Source organism: Glycine max, chromosome 20 (genome assembly GCF_000004515.6).
Source record: "Glycine max cultivar Williams 82 chromosome 20, Glycine_max_v4.0, whole genome shotgun sequence".
NCBI lineage: Eukaryota > Viridiplantae > Streptophyta > Magnoliopsida > Fabales > Fabaceae > Glycine > Glycine max.
In genome coordinates, this window is record NC_038256.2 from 38148807 (window position 1) to 38176497 (window position 27691).

The following is a 27691-nucleotide window of genomic DNA, read 5'->3' on the forward strand; positions in this document are numbered from 1 at the left end:
CTTATTGATTCCTGGATATCATAGAATTGATAATCAGATTCTCTGTGGAACCCACATTCAAATTAGCAGTATATTAACATACTCTAACACATGGGAATAGGTTAGCAATCCTTATACATATATACACACACAAGAGAAATGTACTTACCTTTTCTTTTAGAGTTATTTATTACTTTTATTATTTATTTTCTTAAGATTAATATTAATTTTAAGTATTAGATCTTAAAAAAAATAATGAAAACGAGGAATAGTTTGAAAAGAATTACCATTAAATATTGGAGTAAATATATCCCTCTTTTATATATATATATATATATATATATATATATATATATATATATATATTAATTTACAAAATTAATGTTTATTTATAACAAATAAATACTTTTAAATATATAAATTACATTGTAATTAAAATTCTTAATAAACAAACATTTTTAAACTTATAAATTATATTTAAAAGCTGGTCCAATATTGGATCGATGATTCGCTAGTTCGATGTACGTGTGTATCATGGAACACTAATTAAGCTCATCAATTTCCAAGGGTCGGAATATCTGTGTTATGTTTCAAGCTGCTTTACATTACATGCATATCGCATTTCATCCCTTAAATCATTAGCATACTTCGAATAACCCATCACTTTTTTTTTGTCACAAAACCACCTATATTACCTTTGCACAGTACAGCATCTTTCCTGAAGTTTCGCATCTGGTGGCAATTATATACACACACATGCACAGTAAAAGGAACGTGTGATATATATATATATATATATATATCCTTCTTTTTGACCTTGCTTCTTGCTGGTATTCGTATTGCAATGAAGTGATGCAGTGCAGTCGCGGCGCAACCACCGGTTTGGATTTTGAAAATTTAATTCTGAAAAAGGGAGAAGAGAGATGGGAAAAGTTGAAATATTATTTAAGTGAATCCAATTCTGTGGGTCTTTTTCTTTATGTATATATTCAAGGGAAAGCTATATTGACGTACCCTCGATTTTGTATCAGTGGATGACGTACAATTATTTACAAATTCAACACAACTGCGCACTTGGGCCAACGTTATTCTGATTTCTGAAATAGGAATGGATTCTTGTATACATCACACCAATTGTGTATAATCTTTTTTTGAGCTTTTTCTTCTCAGGTTATGACCCAATATTTTTCAATGCCTGTGCAATCAAACGTCAGTTTGAGCTTTTCCGGCCTTTTACAACTAAAAAAAATTTAGTTAATTGACTGTTTTCATTTTTTTAAAAACACTATTCATTCAGTAGCCAATATCTCCAACCGCATATGAAAATCATATGCCCAGTAGATGTGTGTCAAAGAAATTTCAATTGCATAAATAATTAGTTTGTGAAGAACGAGATTCCGGGGTTAGAGTCTCCTCTGATACTATATTAGAATGTATAACATTAAATTTCATCTTAAAATCAATTGATATTAAGTGGAGTTGTCCAACAGATATATAAGCTATATTCTAAAGTTTGAGACAGTCGATATGAAATTTATGTATTTTTCAATCATTTGTACTTTAGTTATCTTTTTAATTAAGCTCAACACTCTTATCCACCTCTCCTCCATGGATCAATATTTTTTTCTTGGCACATGCTCTTCTTTACAACTCATTTTTACGAAGTTAGAGTGTGTTTGTGTGTGCGTTCTTTTCCCGCTCCCGTTGCTGTGTAATTTTTGCATCGAAAAATATATTTTTTCCATTGAACATAATTCTAACATATTCCCAAACACACTGTTAATTATGGGGTATGAAGATGAATTTGTTAGGAATGAACATCTTATGGGCATGAATTCGTAATGAATTTGTTAGGAATGAAACATTTTTTTTTCTCTTTTTTTGGGCGGGGGGTGGCTTTTTCTTTTCAGGTTATTTTTGTTTTTTTCATAGATATAATAAAAAATTCCGCTAGCTAACTTAATTATAAAAGAAACTGTGAGGTGCACTTCTTTGAGAGGCGTGTGTTATTTTGGCTTAAATATGTTGTAAGTTAGTATTTTTTATTTTTTAAATTTTAGATCTTATAAGTGTGCGTTTTTTTTTTAATTTTGGTCTTTATAAGATATTTTATTTATTTATTTATTATTTTTTGTAAGTTTATGTTTTTTTAAGTAAGCACAAATTTATAGGAATTATAAATAAAAAGTTAAAATCTTACTTAGACTAAAATTAAAAAAAAAAACTTATTACATGAATCAAAAATAAAAAAAATTAACTTACAGTAATTAAAAACATATTTAAAGTAAATTTCAAAATTGTTTTGACCCGTTGTTAATTTTGCATGGGTACATGCAATATTGATCTTTTATAATTTGATAAGTATTTACATTCAATATTGATCATTGATTTTTTTCATTAGTGATTGAGAGTAATCGTTACATAATCTTTTAATGTAAGTAATCACTTTTAAAAAGTCCAATCCATAAACTAAATGACGTCCATGATGTTCATCGTAGACCCACGATCTATATGTAATTTTCCGGGAAAAGTAAAGCCTTTACACAATATTTATCTAATCCGAAGGGAAATTCTGATTATGGAAAGTAACATCCGACTAAAGTTCATTTTACCTAATTAAATCATACGTTTTAGAAATAAGAAGAACACTCATTAAATATACTAATGTTCAACGGAAGATGAAGTCATGAACAACTCAATTCTTATATTGTCCGTGAAAATGACTATGCAAATTGTCTCCAAGAATGTGTAGGTTGATGTCATGGACATTTTCTTTTTAAGAAGTCATCATATCATAACCCATAAGCAACAAAATCGGCCGACTCATGCATAGATATTTTATGAACATTGTTTTATATGAATAATATATATCATATATGCGCCTTTTCCCGGTTAAAGTTAGAATGTGAAAATGATAAAATATGTATATTTCTTGCTTTATTGTTTAAAAAAAAAGTGCTGTCAAAATTTACGTGGATTCGTAGATAATATTAATTAATATTCTCCTGGTCATCAAACCAGGAAAGACACTGATTCAACGATCAACAATTTAATTGGGATCGAATCAATTTTAATAAAATATATAATTTTAATATAATATTTTAGTAATATTAAATAAAAAAAACATAATATGCATAAATTAATAATAATAAAAATAAACTTAACTTAAAAGTATCATAAATTATAATATTTCTTTTATTTTTTTCTAAATCAAAATGATGTCGTTTTAAAAGTTTTTTTTTAAAAAAAAAATTTAAGCGAAACCGATTAAACTGGTTAATTCACCAAATTTATTGATTTTTACCTGTTTTCAACCGATAATAATTTAAAGATGTATCAATTTTCAGGAAATAAGAGACCAGACACGTGATCCCTAGTTGAACCGGCCCATGCGGTCTGGTTTTCAGAAGAGTGGTATTAATAGATGTTTTTATATACAGTAAAAAAAATAATGTTAGTTTCGATATTTTTAAAAGAAAAATTGCATACGTCAATGAACTAAATGAACTGCATGTGACGTATTAATGTGCCAATTAGGAATTGCGCTGACGAGGACAGCAATTTAACGACTGCCACTATCAATCAATAAATGGCTAATGTTCTGCAACAACTGCATGCAAGCACTGGACATAGCTAAGCATTAACTTTTCTGATATTTAAAAGGTTGAGGCATAAGCAAACGTAAAGGCTAAGAGAAAGAAGAAACTAAATTTAAAATAAAAGTATACGTCATATTTTCTGTGATTAGTATAATAATACTATTGTGTACTTTAAAATAACATTGCATATTAGTATATAATATTAATTGATTATCAATATGCTGAAGTATACTCTTACATTCTTAAAAAAGAACAATATAAATAATATAATAATTAAAAATTAAAATAAGAGACAATTATATATCAACATTATCAAATAATTTTACATCATCATATAATTATAAAATATAATTATAAACTATCATGTATAATAATTTTGTTATTTTTTACAATAACTTATTAAAAATTATATTAATGATGATTTATAATTAATTAATAATATAAAATTATTTTATATAATTAACACATAACCTTTAAGTTCTTAAAATAAATAGTTTAATATAAAATATAAAAATATCTTAATAAAAAAGTAAAAAATAAATTTAATAAATATTTTAAGAAAAATAAAATAAAATACACAAATCTACATAGTAACATATCAAAAAACATTATCTGAAGTATCTCAAAAAATATGTTTACCAAACACCAATAATTATGATGAAGGTTTAATTACTCATTTGATCCTTATAGTTTTATCATTTGTATATTTTAGTCCTTATAGTTTTAAAGTGATTTTTTTATTCTTTATAGTTTACATTTTAATTTTCTTTTAGATCCTATGATTTGAAAGTAATTTTTTTAATCCTTATCATTTGTATTTTAATTCTCTTTTAGTCCTTGTATTTTATATTTTAATTCATTTTTAGTCCTTACCATCAAAGTATGAGTAATATTATCAATTACAATTAATTATAAAAATATTAGCAACTAATTCATAACTAATTTATCACAAGATAATTTATAATAAAAAAAATTATAGTAAGGACTAAAAGGTAATTAAAATACAAATTATAGGGACTAAAAAAATCACTTTCATAACTATAGGAATTAAAAGAGAATTAAAATCCAGGACTAAAAAAACCACTTTTAAACTATAGGAACTAAAAGATAATTACAATATAAACTATATGGATAAAAAAAACTATTTTCATATAAGGACTAAAATATATAAATCGTGAAACTATAGAAATCAAATGAGTAATTTAACGTACGATGAAAGAAGCTCATTGTCCCTAAACTGTGTGTGTTTCATGATTGAAGTGCTTGATTAAATTGGATGGCTTGGAAGTTTCTTCCCTTCCCTTGTTTTACAATTGGATGCAATGGTAGTCTTAAAAATGTGCGTGTGATTTTACTGGATTTTATTTGGAGTATATATCCTCTCTTGGTACTGAAAATTTTCAATATGAGAGATACCCACAAACATATTAAATGGTTAAAGCTGATAAAAAAAAAATTAAATGGTTACAAATTTTCATAAGGCTGTGTGTATTTCTCTCCTATTACTAGAGAGAGGATCCACACACTTCTATTTGGGGGTATTTTTTGCTGAGTGGGAAACCGTATTATATGAATTGGGGATAGAAAAATGTTTGAGAGATACTCAATGTGCTATCCAACGTTAAGAAAAAGAAAAAAAAAATATAATTATTATAAAATTTATGATATCCAACGTCCAGAAAAAGAAAAAATATAATTATTATAAAATTTATTATGTGATAGAAAAAAATATAAAAAATAAGAGATATTAATGAAAGATATTTAAAATAAAGAGCCTCTTGTATATCATTATCTTTGTAACCGGTGATTGTTGGGGAATGAGGAGTTTACGGGCTTCATTTCGGGTTGAGCACCAACAACTTTAAGACTTTGGCAATTGCTTTATGCATTTCGCTTTTACTTTGTGCACTCCCAAAGATTGTAAAGTTTCCATCTTACCTTTCTTCCCTCGCTTACTCTCTTCTCTCTCCATCCTCTTCCTTACCGCATTGCACCTTCTCGTGGTGGCGATGGGTCTTAGCCTAAGGCCCACATAATGTGGGAGCTTAGCGAAAGTCCAACAAGGGCGACATGAGAGAAAGCAACAAAAGGGACACACACAACAATGTAGGAGTCGATGATGAACAGCATGACCATGGTGAAATGAAAACAAAGGAGGAATTTGAGAATCATAAGTTTGAATTGAGTAATCCGAAATATAAATTTTATTATAGATAAAAAAAAAATATTTTTAATTATGCTTTAATAATTACCAAATAAATATAATGTTATTATTACTATATTTTAATAATTGAATAAATAAAAATCATATTCTATATAAAATTATGTAGAATAAAAAATGAAAAAAAGAAAACATTGAGAAATACGAGAAATTATTTAGAGTAATAAAAAACGATCAATAATCAACAAGTCGATGGTCAAAGTAAAATTGAGACCAATTCCATTGAATGAAATTTCGAGTTTGAATCTTATAAAATTAATCATAAAAAAGTTAGAGACACAATGTGATGAGATTTACATGACTTAGTGGTTCTAAATCAATAAATATGCTCTTAGAGCATCTTTAATGTCAGATCTTGAATAATGATCTTGAGCTTAAGATCTGGTCTTGTGTAAATCTTGCATTAAAGGTAATGTAGAGATCTTCAGGGTGGAGAATGAATTATTGTAGAAAAATCCTGAAGATTTCTGCACAAGCTTAAAACAAATTACCAACAGATCAACCTACGGGAAGAAAAAAAACGGAAGAAGGAAAAAAATGCAATGAAAACAATTTTACAGAAGAGGAAGAATGAAAAAAACAACATACCTTGAGTTCAATGGAAGTCTCAAGAGGGGGAGGGAGGAAGAAGGTGGAAAGGAAGGGGATCGCAAGAGGAGGGAGGAAGAAGGTGGAAGGGAGACCGTGGGAGGAGGAAGAAAGGGGAGGGGGAGGGGCAAAAGAAAGAAGAACAGGCAGGAGAGAGGGAGGAGGAGAAAGTGGATGTGTTAGGAAGTGGAGAAGGTGGAGAGAGGCAAAAGAGAGAGGAAGTAAGATGTTGGGGAAGGAGAAGATCACTATGTACACAATAATCGTTATTGTGTACACAATAACGTTTGAAAAATTGAATGGAGGAAGCGCGAACAGTAAGAAAAAACTGGAAAGTACAGTGCAAATGTTCGAAATTAGTCGGGATAATGTAAATTTGTTGAAACAGTACCAATTTGTACACCTAATTGTCATTCTTGTATTCCAGTTGTGAACCTCTATATTCCAAATTCAAGCTTAGTTAATTTTTTGTCTCTCTAAATTCAAACTCAGTTATTTTTTTTTCAAATGAATCCAAATCAATTTGATTGGTAAACTTATATATATATATATATATATATATATATATATATATATATACAAAATTACAACATGTCTCCTTCGATCCAAAATTCACAAAATCGTCCTCCTTTTTTACTACCACCACCAAATTATTTTATGTCAAACACTCATACCCCTTCTACCGTTAATTATCAAAGTTCGCAAACAATCCTACGATGGTTTCAAATGATGCCGTTGGTTCGCAATTTCCACAATTTTCTACCCAAGTTGGGCTAGACGAGATTGTCGTTGAGGAAATAGGAGGGTCTTCGACAAAAAGGAAGCCTTGAGTTGCCTTTGTAGTTGAAGTAGATATACACCTCATTAGTTCATGGCTTAACATCTCAACCGATCCAATTTTGGTATTAGTCAAGGAAAGAAGCGTTTTGGTTTAGAGTCATGGAAAATTACAACAAATTTCGAGGTAAACTCCATGAAAAACAGTTAATAAATTGAAATCACGATGTCAAAAAATTAATCTGGCCGTGCAAAAATTCAAGGGTCATTACAAGCAAGCGGTATCATTGAAGAAAAGTGATTGCACAGATAACGATGTCATGCTTAATGCATATGCCATTTGGAAGGAAAATGAAGGAACCAATTTTGTTTTGAAACATGTTTGGCGACTTTAGAAAGATCAACCAAGATGGTTAGAGCAGTTTACTGAAAATTGCTCTAAAAGGACGAAGATTTCTGCATTTAGGGCATATTCTTCATCATCTAATCTAAAAACACCTCGAAGATGCTGCAGCTGACACACCATTTTCAATTGTTCGTCCAATGGGGGCAAAATGCAACCAAAAGGAAGAGCAAGGGGAAAGGAGTAGGAAAATATACCAATTATGTGGATTTGACTAGTGTGGAGGAAGCAATGAGGGAAATAAATGTTCTCAATGCCAAACTAGTAACCTTAAGGGAGAAAGAATTGGAAAATGAGTATTATGACATTCTAAGACATTTCTATAATATCTGAAAGTCAACTCAAAGATCATTAAGCCTTTCTATAAAAAAAATCAGAATAAACTAGGAATCTAGTATTAATTTGCTAGGTAGTTTTAATTTGTATTGTAGGAGTCGTGCTTGACTTGTTATTTATTTTAATCGTATTTTAATTTTTTTTCAATTTTTGTTAATTTGTGAAACTAGTCGTTGTACAATTTTCTATTTAATCAATGAAACTCCATATAATATTGGGTATTATCTTGCATATAGTATTCAACCAGGTTGAGCCACATTTGTGAAGATCATACCAATGCTACAAGGTCTCAGAAGAAAATTATTTATAAAATGTCAAAAAGCAACAAAAAAAGGATGTGAAACGAGCATTTGGTGTGCTCAAATCTTGATTCGCAATTATATGTGGTTCATCGCAATTATATGTGGTTCATCGTGTGCGTAAAACATAGATACAATGAAGAATATAATGTTTACATGTATTATATTGCATAACATGATTGTCAAAGAAGAATGAGATACGTTCAATGGTAATGTTGATGTCGATTATATTCATTTAGAAAATGATATTTGGGAACGTTACAATCACACTAATAATGAAATTTAATTTTTCTTTGACATTAATGCTTTTCAATTTTTGTTATTATCTAGTTCATGTATTTTTCATTTCTTTAACATTTAGTCATAAATAAAAATTAAATTTATGTTCATTTTCCTATTTCTTAATATTTATAATTTTTTTCTTCATTGTTTCATTAAAATTAATTACTCAATTAATTGTATTTAATTTAACAAATTATTAAATAAAAAAATAAGATTCATGTGAGACAAAAAAAAGTTTATCTAAAATCTCAAAATGAGATCTATCACTAAAAAAAATAAACAAATTCTCAATTCTAAGTAACATTTTATAGAGTACACCAAAAAGTAATCTAAGATACTAATTTAAAATCTACCATTAAACTTTCCTCTTATAATGTAACAGTTAAAACAGTGAGAAATCACTTATCATTTACTATAAATATTTAAAAAGTGAATACAAGCAAAAAGGAGCTCCGAAAACCTTTCTAACAAGTCTCTAACTCCATCGGAGGCAAGGCCGGTTCTAGGAATGGCGAAGAAGAACAAGAAGCAGACAAGAGATGCCGAGGTGGAACCTGAACTCAACACCAAAAATGGCGAAAACGATGATTCTCACAATAAGAAGAAACTTAAGAAAAAGAGAATGAGGAAGAAAATACCCACAGTTAGCATAGCCGTGCCTGCTTCCATCATTGACAACGTTCCAACTCTCGAGCTCGCTACCCGGGTACTGTAGTAGGCTACTCTTCAATTAAAGACGCCCTTTTTTTTTTTTTTTTCCATTTTCTCATCCCCTTCTTCTTTTTCCAATATTATTTTCCCTTTTCAGTTGGCTGGTCAAATCGCTCGTGCCGCAACCATTTTCCGAATCAACGAGGTTGCTAAAGCTTCTGTGTTCTCTACATTTTCACATCTTGCTTAATAATAATAATAATAATAATAATGACAATAATAATAATAATAATAATCTTTTAGTTCTTATTATTATTGCGATTTTTTTTGCTGATATAGTTTTAATTGTCATTTGTGTACATAGGTGGTTGTGTTTGACAATAAAAGTAACCCAGATAATGATTCCGTGCTGGATAATGTGGGTGATGAAAGTGGTGCTGCTTTTCTGATGAGAATCCTGCAGTATCTTGAGACACCTCAGTATTTGAGGAAGGCTCTCTTTCCAATGCATAACAGCCTAAGATTTGTGGTTGGAACAATTCATTAACTGGATTATTTCTTCCCTTGCATTTTCTGAAGTTTGTTAGTTTTGTTGACTGTTAATGTTAGTCCATGCTTGACTTTAGTTGTTTGTATTGCACTTTGTCTTTGTTTGCAGGGCCTGTTGCCACCCCTTGATGCTCCACACCATTTGCGCAAACATGAATGGTTTCCATATCGAGAAGGTAGGCCTTTGCATTCTAGGATAATTTCTAACTGTTATATGGAGTAATCAGTAGATATGGAAGGATTTGATATATATGGTTTGTGCAGGGATTGGTTGAGTTCTTTAATTTGAGTGACACATAGCATTCAAGCTGGTTGTAATTTGTGATTGCAGATTACATATTAAACCTGTAGGATATTTCTATTTTCAACCAATCAATTATAAGACTACAAATGTTCTATGACAGTGAATTGTTGGCAATGAATCACTAACAAGCAAAAATAAGTGCAGTAGAGACAAGAATGCTGAGCTAAATGAGAATACTTACAAGGAAAAGATAAATTTAGGAATGAATTTATTTGGGAGATAGGTGTATTAGCATGCCTAATAAGGAGAGTATGAAAGGAGTTCATCTAAGGTGGTTTCTCATGTGAGAAGTAAGGCTCTGGTGAGAAAGTTCACTTAGAAAGGGTAGAAGAAAAATTTAGGAGAAACCATTAAGAAGGACCTTACTCTAACTGCAAATTTGGTCTTTGATGGAGTTCAATGGTGACAAATAATCCATTATTCTATCTCACTTGGTGGGATGATGCTTGGTTATCGGTGTTGTTGGCTCTCTCTAATGGGTATGTAGATTGTTGGTGATGTTTATTGTATTGGTGCCTTCTGAATACTTTAAAAGGACATTTTGTCCTCTTTATTCGAACTTTTTTTTTGCTGTTCACGCACAAAAAAAAAATGTTAAAGCTGAAACATTTTTATCATTGGCATTGCTATTACATGTTTGTTATTCTGCTCCATTGTTACTATGGCCAGGTTTTGATATATTGCAATAACTTCATAGGTGTCACAGTAAAAGAAAGAGACTCAAACTCTGGGGCAACGCTAGTTGATGTTGGGTTAGTGAAGGTATGGGCATATATGTTGTAGATTACTTTGCCCGAAGCTTACCTTTTTTAAAATACTTTTGTTATTATTTAGCGCAGGGGAGGGAAAATTAGTCCCTTTCAATTCTCTTCTTCCTTATTTCCTTCATTTTTCTTATGACATCCTCCCTGAAGATGTATCCTTTTATCTGCATTTTGATTCATGCTTGGCACGTAGTTGTTTGGATTTTGGCATTTGACCACAAGTTCAACAATGATGTCTAGAAATACCATCACGACATTTCCTTTTTCTCTTACTTTTTCCTTTCCTTATCTTTCATTTTAATTTGCAAGTTGTAATGTTTGTTGATTGTTAATTTTATTTTGTAGATTAAATCACTTTGGTTGGTTTCTGTTCTTTTAATATGGCTATTAAGTAGGCTTCAGTTTGTTTGTGTATGATCTGATTCAGTACACAACATATGCAGAATGTAATAGTTGACCAAATATTTGAACCAGGAAGAAGAGTTACTGTTGCCATGGGAACTGACCGCAATTTGGATTCTGGTAATAAATTGATCTTTGCTTGTCTTTTTTATTTAGTTCTGCTTAAGATGTTTGATGATCTTTTCTTGATGAAAATTGTACTATACAGTGCCATACTTTCTGTTTGTGCAAACTTGACTGTTGTCCTGATTGTCATAATGCCATACCCTTGCTCCAGCAATGTATTGCTCTCTCATGTTAGTCAAATTAAAATATCATTTTCTTCTTGATTGAAAAAACAATTTCAATTTGAGTGACACTCTTTTTTTTTTTTTTTTGGGGGGGGGTTGGTTTTCCACCCATCCTTATCAATTATCATCTTGAAGTATTCATTTGTGTCCCTTGTGCTAGCTCAAATGGTAATTTAGGCCTTTTGTTTTGAAAGATATTTCTTACAATTAAAATCCATTACATAATTTCTCCATTTTTTTTTATTTCAAGTTTGCTAAGCTTAGCATGTGATGCCCGTATTATTGCTAGAGGATCACTAAATATCCATGTGAGATACATTTAAATATAAAAAGTTGCCATGTTCATTCAGTTAAATATGAACCTAAAAAGAATCTCTGCACCTTGATTACATATTAAACTATTAATGAAGAAATTACATTTATGAGTGCCAACTGCATTCAACATCTTCAATATATGTTAAGCTGATTTGCAATGTTGTACTTCATCTAGATTTACCACGCCAGGTCATCTCATCATCTAAGCCTAGGGAAGAAGGAACATATTGGGGATACCAAGTGCGTTATGCACATAATATCAGCGCAGTATTTAAGGATTGTGCATATAAGGTATCTTCCCCTCTCCTAAACAGACAAATATGGCTTATAATATCCCTATTCTAATATTTGTTGTTCCACCCTAACTCTATTGTGACAGCGTGGATATGATTTTATAATTGGTACCTCTGAGCATGGTCAGATTATTAAGTCATCTGATCTTGAAATACCTTCTTTCAGGTATTGTGTTTTAACATCAGCTGCAAAATAATTAATGTTAGATTGCTTAGTTGCAGGTTTTAAATTTTCTTTTCATTGCTGTTTTAAGTGAAAGAGCTTATAATTCTAAGATATGCGTTTTGAAATCCCTTCCTACAAATTTGTTTTCTTTTTGTTCATTATATATTTCTAAAATGATAATTTTCCAAATGGGGGTAAGGATTGGAAACTATGGCTTGCTCCTAAGACACATGGCAATAAAGTTATTTTAAGTCAACAATTAAATAACAGCCTTCAGGCATTTTGTTTCTTTTTTAAAATTTCATTGATATAGGAATCTGGAATCTGGATCAATATGACCAGGAAATGCTATAGGATTGGGTTCTTCGATAATTTGTGAAAATGGCATCTTATTATCATAATATTGACTTTTGCAATTATAAATTTGGCTTCTGTATGAAGTGGTTTTCTTATCTGTGTAACTTCCTACTTGTATTGAGCTTCACTAACTGACTAAATTTGAAATATAAAGTTTAAAAGAATTATGTCTGATGATGCAAGGTTTTTTATTTGAATTCATTTATAAATTGCTTGTTTCTCTAAATTGGTAGACATTTATTGATTGCCTTTGGTGGACTGGCTGGCTTGGAAGAGAGTATTGAAGAAGATGACAACTTAAAGGTATTACATAGTTTCTTTTAGTTATTTATACATGGTTGTAACCTGTGATTGTGAGACTGCTACCAATCAGAGATTCCATAAATTTGCCAGAATCTTTGAGCACATGCCTTTTTCTGTTGTTACACATCTGTTTGATATACTAAAAAGAAGTGGAATACTGTATAGGTCATAATCCTGAATATCATCAAGAGTTGAGAGTTTCCTTCTACTTGTTCAGGCTCATCTTTCAATGAGATGCTTGTCTTTCTTAGGTTCTAATACCATGATTTATGTACTAATTTCATTCTAATTCAGCATTAACAAACTTGTACATGGATTGTAATATTGAGTAATATTGGATATCTTCATAATGTATGTACTCTTTTTAGAGTTTACATAGGAAAAAAGAACTATGGTATTGAATACTAGTTTTCTTGATGCTCTATTCCCTAAAATTTGCAGGGAAAAAAGGCACAGGATGCATTCAATTTATATTTAAATACATGTCCACATCAGGGGAGCCGAACAATTCGAACAGAGGTACTATCTGTTTAATTCTTTCCCTAGTCAATTTGCTTATATTAAATTACTGTGTACCTGTTTTAAGTCGCTGCTTAATTTTCATCTTTTTGAATAGGAAGCTATTTTTATCTCTCTTCAGTACTTCCAAGAACCAATCAGCCGAGCATTCCAGTGTTGAACATTGTTGAAGTCTTAAAATTCATATGGCATTGATTCTCCAAATTCTGGCTGAAACTGAGACGAAGGCATTAGTTCAAAACAAATTAGAAATTGTTCTTCTGCCTCATTCCAAAGTGGCCATTATGTGGCAGGATTCTTTTCCAGACTCTTTTGGAAGTTGTAACACTATCTGTTGTTTACCTTGGTTGTAAAACATGCAAATAGAGTAGTGTTCCATCAATACATGTTACATCGGAAGGAATAGATGTCAACGTTTTGTACGATTGTGTTAAGCTTCACGATCACTCTGCGTTTTCCTTATGTTTGGAGCCTTATAAAGATAGTTCAAACTAAAATTGAGTCAGATATGAATTTGAACGTGCATCTCTTGATGGAAAGATGCATACTTCGAAGAAAGCAACAAACGGCATATTTAGTCGAACTGTATGGACGGATCAGGATCCCCTGTACTTAGGTAAAAACAACTACAAAGTGCTGCTTTATGATGAAAATTTTATTTTATCACGAATCTTATTTCAAATTTTAAGATATACTTGACAAAGCAAATCAAACATAATTTTACATGGAGACACATTTTCTAATTGTTATTTCATTTATCAACCAACTTAGAAAATTTTGGGATTTTAAAAAAACTGTTTTTCTCTTGAAAACTACTTTTTGTTTTTAAAAAATCACTTTTAATTTTTTTTATCATGTTTGCTTAATCTTTTGGAAACGAAAATGAAATTTGAAAAAAAAACTCTTATTATTGAGAAACTATTTATATTTTCAGCATTTTTTCCGAAAAAAAGGAAATCCACGAATTGATAATGCGGATTGTGGACTAGTATCTTATTTTTAAATAAACTTTAATTAAAAATTAAGAGTGTTTGACGAAAAACACAAGCCAGCTTTACGAAAACCATTTTGTACTTATTGGATTTTTTTTTCTTTTATTTTTAGTCTAAAACCACAGAAACATTCCCCGTAAAGTAATTTTGTTATTGTTAATAATATGATAATATCATAAAATGGTGACACTAATTTTCTTAATTTAAGGTTTTTTCTTGGTTCGAACTTTGATATATTTCTTAATGCAAACCAGACATGTATCACATAAATTAACCATCCGTTAATAAATTATTTTTATTTAGTGAATCTTTTAAAAGAAACTCTAACCATATACATAATTATCTCTACTGAAATATTTTTTTTTGGACAAGTGTTAATTGCTAATATTTTCTTAAACGGAGAATTGAATCCATGATTTTTTTTTCTTTTTCTTCTTTTACCACTAAGTTAAACTTATAACTTCTATATCTACTAAAATATATATGTAGTTTAAAAAAATTTATAAACTTTTTAAAATGAAAATATTCTTAATAATTATAACTAAACAAAATCTATAAAAAATAAATGACTTTATATATATATATATATTATTAATTATTAAAATGATTTTGTAAAACATACTTAAACAGACGGCGTATATTGCAGGTTTTTTTTAAAAAAAGTTTAAGTTCCAAAATATAAGAGGTAATGTAAAAACGAGAGGGTGAAAAGGTCTTTTCATCGAAATATAGAGGCACGTTTGGAGAAAAGGAAAAAAGGAGTGCCCCCGTTGGTAGTATATAATATAATTCGTCCCCAAATACGTTCAGACCCAAACCAAAGAAGGCGAAGAGAGGGTTTTTGTCTCGCGGCGTGAGCGTGTTTTGTCTGTGTTGTGAGTGAGAGTGAAAGTCAGAGAGTAATTGGGAATTTCAAATATTGGTTAAGAAAAAAAGAATAAGGGACCGTTGGGACTTGCTCGCGCCATGGAGAAGGAGAATGAGCTCCACGCCAAGACACTCATCTGTGCCCTCAACCTTCTCTCGCGCGACCTACCTCTCCCCCCTCACATCCTCAATTCCGTCTCTTCCATCTACCGCAACAAACATGTACCTCTTCTTTTTCTCTCGTCCTCTTTCATTCTTTCGTTGTTTCTCGCCGATTCCGTTTAATCTCGATGAATTCCGTTAGATTTCACCGCTTCTTTTTTTCGTATATGATTTGAATTTGATGCACTCGCCAGCTTTGTTGAAACTCGTTTAATCACTGCGTAACGCTGATTTTCTTTTCGGATTCGTCGTTATTCGCGTACTCAACTCAAGTTAGTGTTGTTGTTTAGTGTTTACCTAACCGCGGACTTCTGTTGTTGTTGTTTGGTTCTAGATTGTTTGAATAAGTTAGTTGCATTGTATGCCACTACTGTTTACGAGCTCTTGTTGAAATTGTGCGATGATGATGACGTTTCTGTTGTTTGTTAATCGTTGTGCAGGGTGATGGAGGGATTTCCAGAGAGGATTTGATGACGGATCTTGAAGATGCACTGTCAAAGCAGCGTCCAAATTGTGTGTCTGGTTTCAAATTGGAGCAAGCAAGGGATAATCGGTATCGGAGTCAGGTTCAGCATCGGTTAAATGAGCTTCAAGGTCAATGATTCTAATTAAAATGTTTATGTTTGTTTCTGTTTTGACTTGGTTTGGAATTTGGATTTTTTTTTTTGCGTGGTTCCTTGGTGATTGTTTTGTTTACCTTAGTGTGGACAACACTCACACCATGTGCAGAGTCATTAATAGATAAGATCTGAGGATTTGGTCTTTAATTGAGCACAATGACAACGTGCAATCCATGTCCGACTTCATTAGTGGGATAAGGCTGTTGTTGTTGTTGTTGTATGGTTCCTTCATTTTTGTTACCAGTGATTGATGTGCTTGCATAATGTTGTTATACCACTAATCAGCTTTAGAGGTATGGCTTATGCAAGCCCATTTACTGAACTAACTAGAATTATGACGTGCATATATTAGTGTCATCAAGAAGAGGAAGGTGGGTTGAGGCAGCAAGTCCTCAAACCATTCAATCGAATTCTTTTCTGGACCATTAAGCAAACATTCGTCACAATCATCAATTCTATTGGGACAGAATCATTTGCATGCCATCAATCATTAAAAAATTCAATTGCCTGATTGTATTTGGTACCAGAGATCTTACAAATTCTTACGCTCTAGTGTGTTTCTCTTGCTGTGAATCTTCCATTAAGTTATAAACAATTCAAATCAGTGTGTATAAACTGTAGAGTATAGTTTAAAAATATTTATGGCTTGAAATTCAAGTTTGATGTTGCTAAACCATAAGTATCTCATTGTTTATATTTGCTTCAGATTCGTTTAGATTATATACTCATCACCTATTGAGTGTTTTTAGATAATATAATTGAGTCAACTTGCCAAATTTGGATGATGTGGTTGTATCGGTTATCAGCGGCACCAAGGAGGATAGTCAGATTCACTTTGGCATCAAACAACTGACTACACCTCAGCACCTAGAAAGACACATCAACCACTTCATAGCAACACTTAAATTTCCCCTTATATTTTGATAAGCTTGTTAGTGAGGGTTAATAGGATAAAGTATCCTTCTGAAGTAAAGTTATCTCTTGAAACTTCATTGAAGCATTTCCAAGTGGCTTTAAGATATTTCTGAACATGTCTTTTCATACCATATCCATTAAGTGGGAGTGGTCTCTAAGTTGGAGTTCTGACAATTTTACTGAAGATCTGTGTTACTGTGTTGATCCAGAATTGCCTTCAAGCAGGGGAGAGGACCTGCAGACCAAGTGCTTGCTTGAACTTTATGGACTAAAGGTAAAATTGATTCTGGAACCTTTCTTCAATTCTTAGTTAGCGAGTTATGTCTAACTTCAATGCTTATAGCAAGCCTCGTCTAACTTTCACAAATTGATTGCTAAATTGTTTATATTATAAGTACTACATGTAATTGTCCTTTACTTATTGTAAGTCATGGCATGTCTACTTTTGTAAATAGGTTTCTTTCTTTTATTAGAAGCTAGACAGAATTGCTTTCTGTTTGAGATACAAGACAGAAAAAACTTGCCCTTCTGTTTTCCCCCTCTCTTTCTGTTGCCCCCTGAAGTATGACCAAGTTTGACTGGTATAATAAGCCAAAAATATGCAACACCTTGGTAGCTTACTCATTATTATAATGAAGGGAACAGCTGAAAATAATTTGTAGTAAGGAAATTAGTTGATTTTTTTACATTTGTTTGTTATCAACTGCAACCGAGAAATGACAATAACTGTGTCCTTGTTGGCAAGGACTTCTTTTCTGGCAGCTGGCAGAGTTGCAGATGAAGGTTCGGTCTGATGTGAGTTCTGAATACTGGCTCAATGCTAAGTGTGCATATCCTGACAGGCAATTGTTTGATTGGGGCATGATGAGGTTGCGCCGTCCATTGTATGGTGTTGGAGATCCATTTGCTGTGGATGCTGATGATCAATTAAGGAAGAAACGAGAGGCTGAGGTAATTTTCTTTTTCAGTAATAAGTATTTCCCCTCTCCCCTTTTGTGGGTTTGGACTTGGTTTTCGTATCATGGATATCATAGATTATAGTTACATCTGCAGATGTTAAGGCTTCATTGATGCAATGAGTTTATATTCACTTATTCACGCACTGATTCCTTGAATTGGTAGAAGCCTCCTATGTGGTTTTCTCTTATGCTTTGGCTTGAAAAAACCATTATTATCTTATTGTAAATATAAGAAAGGATGCAACTGTCTTTCTTCAATTAAAAACTTTATAATGTTAGTTATTTATCAATTCTTTCTCCAAATAAACAATAACAGTGTGACTGACATATTGAAAAGACAGACTAACACATGTGAATACATTCACACATCCATGCATATGGAGAGACAAGGAAATATAAATTCACACATTCACACTGTTATAGATGATCTGCCATACTTGGACAGTTGTACTAGTTAAATATACATGACATGTAGTGTAGTGATTCAGTTTCTATTTCCTGATGTATGTATGGTTTTCCAGTTTCTGAACATGAAATGAAACTACTCTATATTGCTCATCTCATATAGATCCTTAAATGTAGAGACTATCAAGATTAGAAGAAAAGGAGAAAAATCATATAGAGACTAGAACAAGAAAATTTTTTGCCGAAATACTCAATACTGTCCGTGAGTTCCAATTACAAATTCAAGCTTCTGTGAAGAGGAGAAAACAGAGGAATGATGGTGTCCAGGTACACTATTTCTTACCTTGTTTTTCATTTATTATAAATCATATATACTTATGTGGGAAATAAATTTCTAACTTTAGGTGTAATGTAGCTTTTGGCGTGTTAGAATTAGAAGTACGTGTTCCTATGTGATATAGTGCACACAGTCAGTCATAAAGCTGTCATAGTCTGTTATGACAGATGTAGGTTAGTTAGAGTTGGTTAGTCCAGGTGGCTTCGTAGAGAAGTCTCATTGTTGTATAAATAACAATCTCTGTATTAGAGACTACAATTCAACATACTGTATCAATTATCAAATTACTCAATAATATTCTCTTGTTGATTCTCTTCTCTCTCTCTCTCTCTCTCTCCCTCTAAGTTATTAAACAAAAATTTGAAACACTGACCATCTTTAAACAATTTAAAGCTATGGCTGAACTTCAACTAAACAAAAATTAACACTTTACAAACTAATGGGGGGGGGGGGGGAGTTTCTGTCCTTAACTCAACTTCTCACTACTTTTGGAATCTCTCATTACATAAAATGCATCAGATTTATTAGGCTGTGGATTTTTCAAATTTGCCCCCAAGATATCCCTGAAACGACACTGGTTTCAGGGGAAAACTTGACTTTCAGCACTTCCTAGCTGTAGCGCTTGCTTTTTGCCATGATTTTGGCTGCAGCAGCCAGGTGTGACGCAACTGCCCTTGGAGGAGTGGCAGGGTGCCACTCTGCTTCACTCCAGCATGATTGTGGCACTACCGGGCACAATTAATAACTATGGTTGAAATTATATGGTTTTAAGTATAAAATGAGAAAAAGGAGATAAAAGTGATTGAATACATTGAGATTGATGTTGACTTGATTTTATATGATATGTTACAATATAATATAAAACATAAAGCACTAACTTTTATTTATAGTAATAATCTATCATAATCCTAATTAAATAGGAAACAAATCATGAGATAATTGTTAGAATCCAATTGCAAGGTATGGGGCTGGAGTCCCACATTGCAAATATGGGATTTGAGTGTGAATTTAAAAAGGCCTTGGGCTCTCCAACTGCAATGGCTAGTTTTTGTGGATTGGTTCTCTCTTGGTTCTTGTCAATAATAAGGAAATATGAAAGCCAATCCTGGGAGGTAATTCAGATAATAATAAAATATGGAACTAATCTTAACATATAATTGAGATACAATTGGATGTTTTTCATTTATTCTAACATTATTCATGGTGAGCCTTGTATTAACTTTCACCTAGTGAAATTTGATTCCACAAGTGCTAGTTCCATATTTGACTTCTCTCTTCCTGAATTTCTCCTAAACTGTTTTGTTACCTTGTTGGGGTACAATTCTGGATCAAGTGAATATTGAAGTTTTTTTAAATTTTGATTATAAATCAGAGAGCTGGATCTTACCTGTCAGAATTCATTGAGATAGTGCCTTAGTGTTGTAACACAAGTCAATAATAGCAAACTATGCTCTTCTTGGTAATTAATTTGTAGAATTAAATTGAATAGTAATTTGCAACACATCTATGATCTATCTTTGTTGAGAGATGTATACATGTGGTTAGAGGCAAGTTAAAGAGAAATCTCAAGGAGGAAACAATGCATAGAGAGCATTCAAGGCAAGTTATGGTTTGGACATAATGATTCTAGTTGAAATTGTAAAATGCTAGCGATTAAAACATTGGAAGGATTTTATGGGGAAGAGGTTAGGAAATGGAAATAGAAAGCGGTAAATGAGGGTTGCAGAAGTAAATTTTGAGAATAGCAACAATATTTTCAACACTGTCTGGTATTTCTCACACAGACAGACACACACACACAGTGTTGTGTTATTCATACAATAACTCGTACGACAATTTATACAATGACACTTTTTGTTTCTCTGTCCATACATCATTTATTACATCTCATACTTCTCTCTTTTTCTCTCTTAGTTGTTCACAATATTTGGCAAGTGGACCAAATCGTACAAGTGAAAATAAGTATTCAAAAGTCCTCTCCTCAAGGACTTGCACAATATTAGGTCAATTTGACACTAATTGCTAACGAAGGTTAAAGAATTTGATGATTTAACACTAATTAAAATAGAAGCAATTAAAACTAAAATTAAGAGTAAAGGTATTGAACTAAAGATTTTTAGGATTTTTATCGAACATGTGGAATGTGGTGAAATGTTTGAAAATCAATATGGTAAATATTGTCAGGGTCGGATTTCATGAAACACAAATCCTCATGTATTCTCAAACACATAACAATTTACTCACATCAATATACTAAAATTCACATCCAATTCTCAATCTCTAATTCCTTAGGTAGATTGAGGTTAAATTTCCTCATTAAATCCCTAATTCCTTACAGCTTTAATAAGGAAATTTCTATCAAGCACAGGAATTCATAAAATATGATCAATAAATCAAGATCCGTTCATAAATCTTAGATCTATTGAAGTCTCTATTTCAGATCTAGTATCAAAATGTGTTTTCCAACCACAAATCAACTCATGAAACATGTAAATGGATATGATCAAGCCATACACAAGAATTAAACTTAGAAATATAGTAGTGTATTAATATGAGAACATAGTTAGGGTTTTACAAGAAGTACATGAGTTAGTTTCACTAGATCCAACCCCAACAACTACGAATCTAGCTACTCCTTGCCATAAAAATGAAGAAAATCCATGGAGAAATGGTGGATGAAGATGGAGAAGCCATGTGATAGGTCCACGTGTCCTTTTCAAAGCTTTTTTTGCCTAGAATTGTACTTGGAGTGCATGAAGTATCAGATAAAGTATGCAGAATTCCCTTTTATAGATGTCAGGTCATAAGTGGCATGCTAAGTGCAAACTTTTAAAGACTCCAGAAGCTCCAGGGGCTTCCACACTAAGCGTGGTTCTTCAAACAAGTATAGGCTTCCATGTGGTTCCTTGCTAAGCGTGGAATGAGAGTGTACTAAACATGGAATAGGCCGAGGTCAAATCTTCTCTCAGAAACTCTCTGGCATCATTGTGCTAACGTGAATCACTTTTGCACTGACACGGCTCCAAACTCTTCACCTCTTCAAAACTTCACTTCCTTTCTTCATATTTTCCTACAAACGAAGACCAAAACTTAACGAATTTTATCTAATAGTTGAAAAGCAACAACCTAAGTCTAAAGAGTCAATTATTAACAAAATTAAGGCCAAAAGCAAGAGAAAAAGTGAGATAAGTGCCAAATTATAGGATTAAAGGATAAATATATTTGGCACTTATCAGTTCTAAAATTTGTTGTATAAGTTGTTGTACAGATAACATTTCCCATACACACACACTTATCTCACTTAATTGCCAAGTTATATAATTGGGTTTTGTTGCTAAGTTCTTACTCCTCGTCAGAACCTTGTTTATTTCTGAAATATGAAAAAAAAATTAATTTATTGCTGTCTTTTTCATTTCTTGGAGAGTTCTGCGTGATTTTAGATTAATTTTTTGCTCTTCGTTGTGGATTGAAATATAACTTATCAGTTACCAATGATTAGTGTGGCTTATTTTTCTCAAATACTTTTGCAGGCATGGCATGGAAGGCAAAGGCAACGGGCAACTCGGGCAGAGAAATTGAGATTCCAAGCCTTGAAGGCTGATGATCAAGAAGCCTACATGAGAATGGTGAAAGAGAGTAAGAATGAGAGATTAACTTTGCTTCTTGAAGAAACAAATAAACTACTGGTAAATTTAGGAGCAGCTGTTCAACGTCAAAAGGACAACAAATATTCAAATGGTATTGAACCCTTGGAAGATTCTGAAGCTGATTTACTGGAGTCAGATGCTTCTAAGAATGGAGTTTCTAAGGAATCACCTCTTGATGAAGATATAGATTTGATAGATTCTGATCATAATGGTGATTCTAGTGATTTACTTGAAGGTCAGAGGCAATACAACTCTGCCATACATTCAATTCAAGAAAAGGCAAGTATCCGTGAATCACTTTATTGCACCTCTTGGAGAAAAAATGCAATGAAGTTTTTGTACACAATTTGTAGGCTCTGTTAAAATTATTCCTTATTAGATGTTTACCATAAAAGCTGATTTGGGGAATTAGATATTTCGCTTCTATTTGGTGTAAAGCGTTTTCTCTTTCAAGGGGGTTTCCTTTTACACATGTTGAGGAAATGGCAGCCTTGCTCCATTGATATCTTTTACTTGCTTTGTGGTTTTTCTCTCTTATGTGTAGGAGGATTCCTCATCCTCCAAATGCATTGTTGTATTATTTTCTGTTTTTATGAGGTTCTTATTTTATCAAGGAAAAGAAAATAAAAAAGTCACTCCTTATTAGTTGTTTCTGAATAAAAGTTGTAGCACACTGGAAATATAACCAACTTAGTTGTTTACAGGTAACTGAGCAACCGTCTATGCTTCAAGGTGGAGAATTAAGACCATACCAGATAGAGGGGCTCCAATGGATGCTTTCTTTGTTTAATAACAACTTAAATGGAATTTTGGCTGATGAAATGGGACTTGGGAAGACAATACAAACAATTTCGCTGATAGCACATCTTATGGAACACAAGGGTGTTACTGGTCCCCACTTGATTGTTGCTCCAAAGGCTGTGCTGCCAAATTGGGTCAATGAATTCACAACATGGGCTCCTAGGTATGCCCAAAGCAGACATTGTAAATTATTTTGTCTCCTTCTTCCTTTGTGGGGAGAGGGGATATAATTCTGTTTGTGAACTCTGCACATCATATTTGCTTTTAATTTTCAAACATATTCCTTTTCTTTCTGATTCAGCATCACTGCTATTCTTTATGATGGACGGCTGGATGAGAGGAAAGCAATGAAGGAAGAGTTGTCAGGGGAGGGGAAATTTAATGTTCTATTAACGCACTATGATCTTATAATGAGAGATAAAGCATTTCTCAAGAAAATTCAATGGCAGTACTTGATTGTGGATGAAGGGCATCGGTTGAAAAATCATGAGTCTGCTCTGGCAAGAACCTTGGACAATGGGTATGATTCTACACTATTGATGACACAGATTAATTAATATGTTTACTTCCCTAAATTCTTGGTTGAGATCCATTTATTTTAGGTTAACTAAGTTTTTAGTCCCTAAACTTTTTTGAAATTCGATTTTTAGTCCTTAAACAAAAGTTTGTCCGGTCAAGGTCTCTCAACTTTTTCGAAATTTGATTTTTAGTCTTTAAACAAAAGTTTGACTGGTCAAGGTCCCTCATCTTTTTTTCATTAAGGTTTTTAGTTCCTAAACTTTTGAAAAATTTGGTTTTTAGTCCCTGAAATCTCATTCAATAAATAAAAATAATGGATTCAAACTTTTGTTTAGGGACTAAAAACTGAAATTTCTAAAAGTTTAGGGACCTTGACTGGTCAAACAAAAGTATATGGACTAAAAACTTTAATAGAAAAAAGTTAAGGGGCCTTGACCAATCAAACTTTTGTTTAGGAACTAAAAACTTAGTTAACCCTTTATTTTATTTAGAACAACTTTAAACAGCCTACAGCTGTACTGAACTAAAGAAAAGGATATAATGAAGAAAAGTGGATTGATTTCAGAACATATAGCAAGGCCAAAGTGTTCAATGGTTATCACAATTCATTAGAGGATAGTGTGGTGCCACACTTCAGGTGGTTTAGATCCTCTCTTCTCTAATTCTTCGATTTTTTTGTGTGCAGATATCACATCCAACGAAGACTTCTGTTGACTGGTACCCCAATTCAGAACAGTTTGCAGGAGTTGTGGTCTTTGCTTAATTTTCTCCTTCCAAACATTTTTAACTCAGTTCAGAATTTCGAGGACTGGTTTAATGCCCCCTTTGCAGATCGAGTTGATGTCTCTCTCACAGATGAGGAACAACTATTGATCATCCGGCGTCTACATCAAGTGCATTTCTCTCTTCTAGTTTGTAATTCTCTTGCTCTTTTCAACTTCTTTCTGATGTGTTTCATTCCATCTTAGGTAATAAGGCCCTTCATATTAAGAAGGAAAAAAGATGAGGTGGAAAAATTTCTTCCTGTGAAATCTCAGGTCATACTCAAATGTGATATGTCAGCCTGGCAGAAAGTATATTATCAACAAGTTACTGATGTAGGCAGAGTTGGCTTGGACAATGGTATGTGTCTATTTCTTGTTTTCCAATTATTTCCTAACCCACTTCTCCTTTAACCACATAAAATGCAACTTTTTTTTCTCAAATACTTTCTTTGATTTTGAATATTGAATATGCTGAAGTTATTCATTTTTCCCATCTTGTACTGTTGTTGCCTTGTTCACTGGTTTTCAACCCATGAATTTAGTTGTATTTTCAATATGCTTGTGAATAAGTTTCGCCCATCTTTCAGGAAATAAGTCATCGGCCTATCTCCCCCCCCCCCCCCCCCCCCCAGTTGCATATATATCCCTTATTAATATGTTTTTACCAGTTGCAACTTTGTTATGAATTGGTGAAATATGACTATTTGCTACTTCAGCATAAATGTGGCTTGCAATTGCCTGTTATTGGTGTCTTGCTATCTTCCTTTTATTAAAAGAATGTATCTAGCCTGGTAACATTACTTGTTTTAGATCCCTGTATGACTGCTTGATTTCTTAGAACTTGCTAACAATTTTTTTTTTACCAAATATGCATTTTACAGGTTCTGGAAAATCAAAAAGTTTACAAAACTTAACAATGCAACTCAGAAAGTGTTGTAACCATCCCTACCTCTTCGTGGGCGATTATGATATGTATAGACGTAAGGAGGAGATTGTCAGAGCATCAGGTAAGTTTGAACTTCTTGACCGTTTGCTCCCAAAACTTCGCAGAGCTGGTCACAGAGTCCTCCTTTTCTCACAAATGACTAGACTTATGGACACTCTCGAAGTCTACTTGCGACTTCATGATTTTAAGTATCTTAGACTTGATGGCTCAACAAAAACTGAGGAAAGAGGCAACCTTCTACGAAAATTTAATGCTCCTGACTCCCCGTACTTCATGTTTCTTTTGAGCACCCGTGCTGGAGGTCTTGGTTTGAATTTACAAACAGCAGATACTGTTATAATCTTTGATAGCGATTGGAACCCACAAATGGATCAACAAGCCGAGGACCGAGCCCATCGCATTGGACAAAAAAAGGAAGTCAGGGTTTTTGTATTGGTTAGTGTAGGATCAATTGAAGAGGTGATTTTAGAGCGTGCAAAACAAAAGATGGGCATTGATGCCAAAGTCATCCAGGCAGGTCTTTTCAACACAACTTCAACAGGTTTGTAGTTTTTTTATATTTGTGTCTTGTCCTAGGAATATCTACCAACAGTTATTTTTTGGCTAAAGGTGGAAAGAGGAGGGCAGGCCGGCAGGGGAGGTTTATTTTTTCACCACTTTTGAAGAAGCATTATATTTATTCCAGCAAATTGCTGCCTATTCTTTATAACCTTCATCCTACAATTCTTTACATATACGTGCCAAACTGTCACTAGAGCAATGAGCTAATTATATGGATAAGTGGTCCTTGATCTTATAATCCATTTATTTGAAAATCCCATTTATTACATGTAAAAAGTTAGAAGATTTAAAATTTTGATTGGAAAGTTAAAATATTCCACGCCACTGCTTTTTTACCATGTCCATGCTCCTTGGGTCCTATTGCTAAATAATGAAGACTATTTAAACTTGTCGTTTGATTTGTGCAGCCCAGGACAGAAGAGAAATGTTAGAAGAGATTATGCGTAGAGGTACAAGCTCACTTGGGACAGATGTGCCTAGTGAGAGAGAAATTAACCGCCTTGCTGCTCGATCAGATGAGGAATTTTGGCTGTTTGAGAAGATGGATGAAGAGAGAAGACAAAAGGAGAACTACAGATCTCGTCTCATGGAAGAGCATGAATTGCCAGATTGGGTGTATTCTCCAATGAACAAAGATGATAAGGCCAAAGATTTCAACAGTGGTGTTACTGGAAAGCGGAAAAGAAAAGAAGTGGTATATGCAGATACATTAAGTGATCTGCAATGGATGAAGGCTGTGGAGAATGGGGAAGACATATCAAAGTTTTCAGGTAAAGGAAAAAGAAGAGACCACCACTCATCTGACAGCATTGCACAAGCCAGTGATAATACAGGAGCAGAAGAAAGTTTAGAGTTGAAGACTGAAAGTGTTCCCATGGAAAATGAGCGAACAAGTGAAGATAGTTTCCATGTGACCCCTCCCGCAAAGAGATTCAATCCTGAAGGAACATTCCTGAAACAGACATACGAGGATGTTGGAAGTGGTTTGAATCACCATTTGTTATCATGGAATACTCACAAAAAGAAAAGGTCAAGCTTTCTTGGCCAAGGTTCATTATCTGAAACTAGAGGGCATTCTTCAAATGGAAGAGCAAACTGGAACTGATTTGAGTTTAATTTGTCATGGCCAATGGGTGCCAGAATTTTGCACACTATTGAATATGATTCTGCATGAAGCTCTTCTAACAAAAAAAAATGATAAGGAACTTTCATGTATTATGCTAGAGTCTTCTCTGAAGTATGCAACATCAATATTTGACTTAAAAAAATTAATGAAAGAAAATATTCAAGGTTAAGTTATACTCTATTTTCTTGTTAGATGTTTAAATTACACTATTTTTTCTTGAGAAAATAGTCTATGCAACTGTCATTAAATTACAAATTATCATGTATGTTAAGGTGTATTTGGTTTTGCTTCACATTTAGAAAAAATGATTCAAATTTTCATGATGCATAGAAATTAAAACATTATTTCATTGTCTAATTTCTTAAAATTAACAATATAGTGTTTAAAAATAACTGCCACTAATGTTAGAAGTTGCATAGAAAGGAAAATTTTCTTCTATAAGGCTCGATTACAGTTAGTTCCTAATGATTAAGAGATTTATATAGATTGAAATAAATTGTAGAGTAACAAATTTCATTTCTTAAAGGAATGGTGTGTAATGTTTAAAATTAAGAGGAAGGTATTATAGTTTATCCAATATTTAATTACAAAAATTAATAAAATTTCATCTAATTGATTAAAAAAATCGCATTGTCATATATTCGTTTATCATCATATTTGCAAACTCATAATT

At 32.5% G+C, this 27691-nt stretch overlaps 2 protein-coding genes across 4 annotated transcripts; both read left to right on the forward strand.

The window, feature by feature from the left end:
* The first annotated feature begins 8918 nt into the window (after nucleotides 1–8918).
* LOC100794805 (putative methyltransferase C9orf114) lies at nucleotides 8919–13819 on the forward strand. 2 transcript variants are annotated; one of them, XM_003555981.5, is made up of 11 exons: nucleotides 8919–9190; nucleotides 9293–9340; nucleotides 9500–9664; nucleotides 9794–9860; nucleotides 10686–10750; nucleotides 11196–11274; nucleotides 11935–12050; nucleotides 12139–12218; nucleotides 12809–12878; nucleotides 13320–13397; nucleotides 13495–13819. In XM_003555981.5, exons 1-11 carry the CDS (start codon nucleotides 8993–8995, stop codon nucleotides 13555–13557), a joined length of 1029 nt encoding a protein of 342 aa, XP_003556029.2. In that variant the 5' UTR covers nucleotides 8919–8992; the 3' UTR covers nucleotides 13558–13819. The 2 variants fall into 2 exon arrangements, with proteins under 2 accessions (XP_003556029.2, XP_014627757.1); XM_014772271.3 differs by having other exon boundaries at nucleotides 13519–13819.
* Nucleotides 13820–15202: 1383 nt separating this feature from the next.
* Nucleotides 15203–27187, forward strand: LOC100796912 (probable ATP-dependent DNA helicase CHR12). Of its 2 annotated transcripts, XM_003555286.5 has the most exons (12): nucleotides 15203–15478; nucleotides 15859–16012; nucleotides 17163–17227; nucleotides 17716–17904; nucleotides 18495–18644; nucleotides 22185–22580; nucleotides 23006–23265; nucleotides 23404–23622; nucleotides 24307–24514; nucleotides 24590–24743; nucleotides 25267–25872; nucleotides 26300–27187. In XM_003555286.5, the coding sequence occupies exons 1-12, from the start codon at nucleotides 15356–15358 to the stop codon at nucleotides 26995–26997; spliced, it is 3222 nt and encodes a 1073-aa protein (XP_003555334.1). In that variant the 5' UTR covers nucleotides 15203–15355; the 3' UTR covers nucleotides 26998–27187. The 2 variants fall into 2 exon arrangements, with proteins under 2 accessions (XP_003555334.1, XP_006606042.1); XM_006605979.4 differs by lacking the exon at nucleotides 15203–15478 and having other exon boundaries at nucleotides 15968–16012; nucleotides 17699–17904.
* The last annotated feature ends 504 nt before the right edge of the window (nucleotides 27188–27691 follow it).

Coding starts and splice junctions, on each gene's coding strand:
- LOC100794805 (XM_003555981.5), top strand. CDS start 8,993: ATGGCGAAGAAGAACAAGAAGCAGACAAGAGATGCCGAGGTGGAACCT. Junction 9,665..9,793: donor ATAACAGCCTAAGATTTGTG/GTTGGAACAATT, acceptor CTTTGTTTGCAG/GGCCTGTTGCCACCCCTTGA. Junction 13,398..13,494: donor GCCGAACAATTCGAACAGAG/GTACTATCTGTT, acceptor CTTTTTGAATAG/GAAGCTATTTTTATCTCTCT.
- LOC100796912 (XM_003555286.5), top strand. CDS start 15,356: ATGGAGAAGGAGAATGAGCTCCACGCCAAGACACTCATCTGTGCCCTC. Junction 15,479..15,858: donor CCATCTACCGCAACAAACAT/GTACCTCTTCTT, acceptor ATCGTTGTGCAG/GGTGATGGAGGGATTTCCAG. Junction 25,873..26,299: donor TTTCAACACAACTTCAACAG/GTTTGTAGTTTT, acceptor TGATTTGTGCAG/CCCAGGACAGAAGAGAAATG.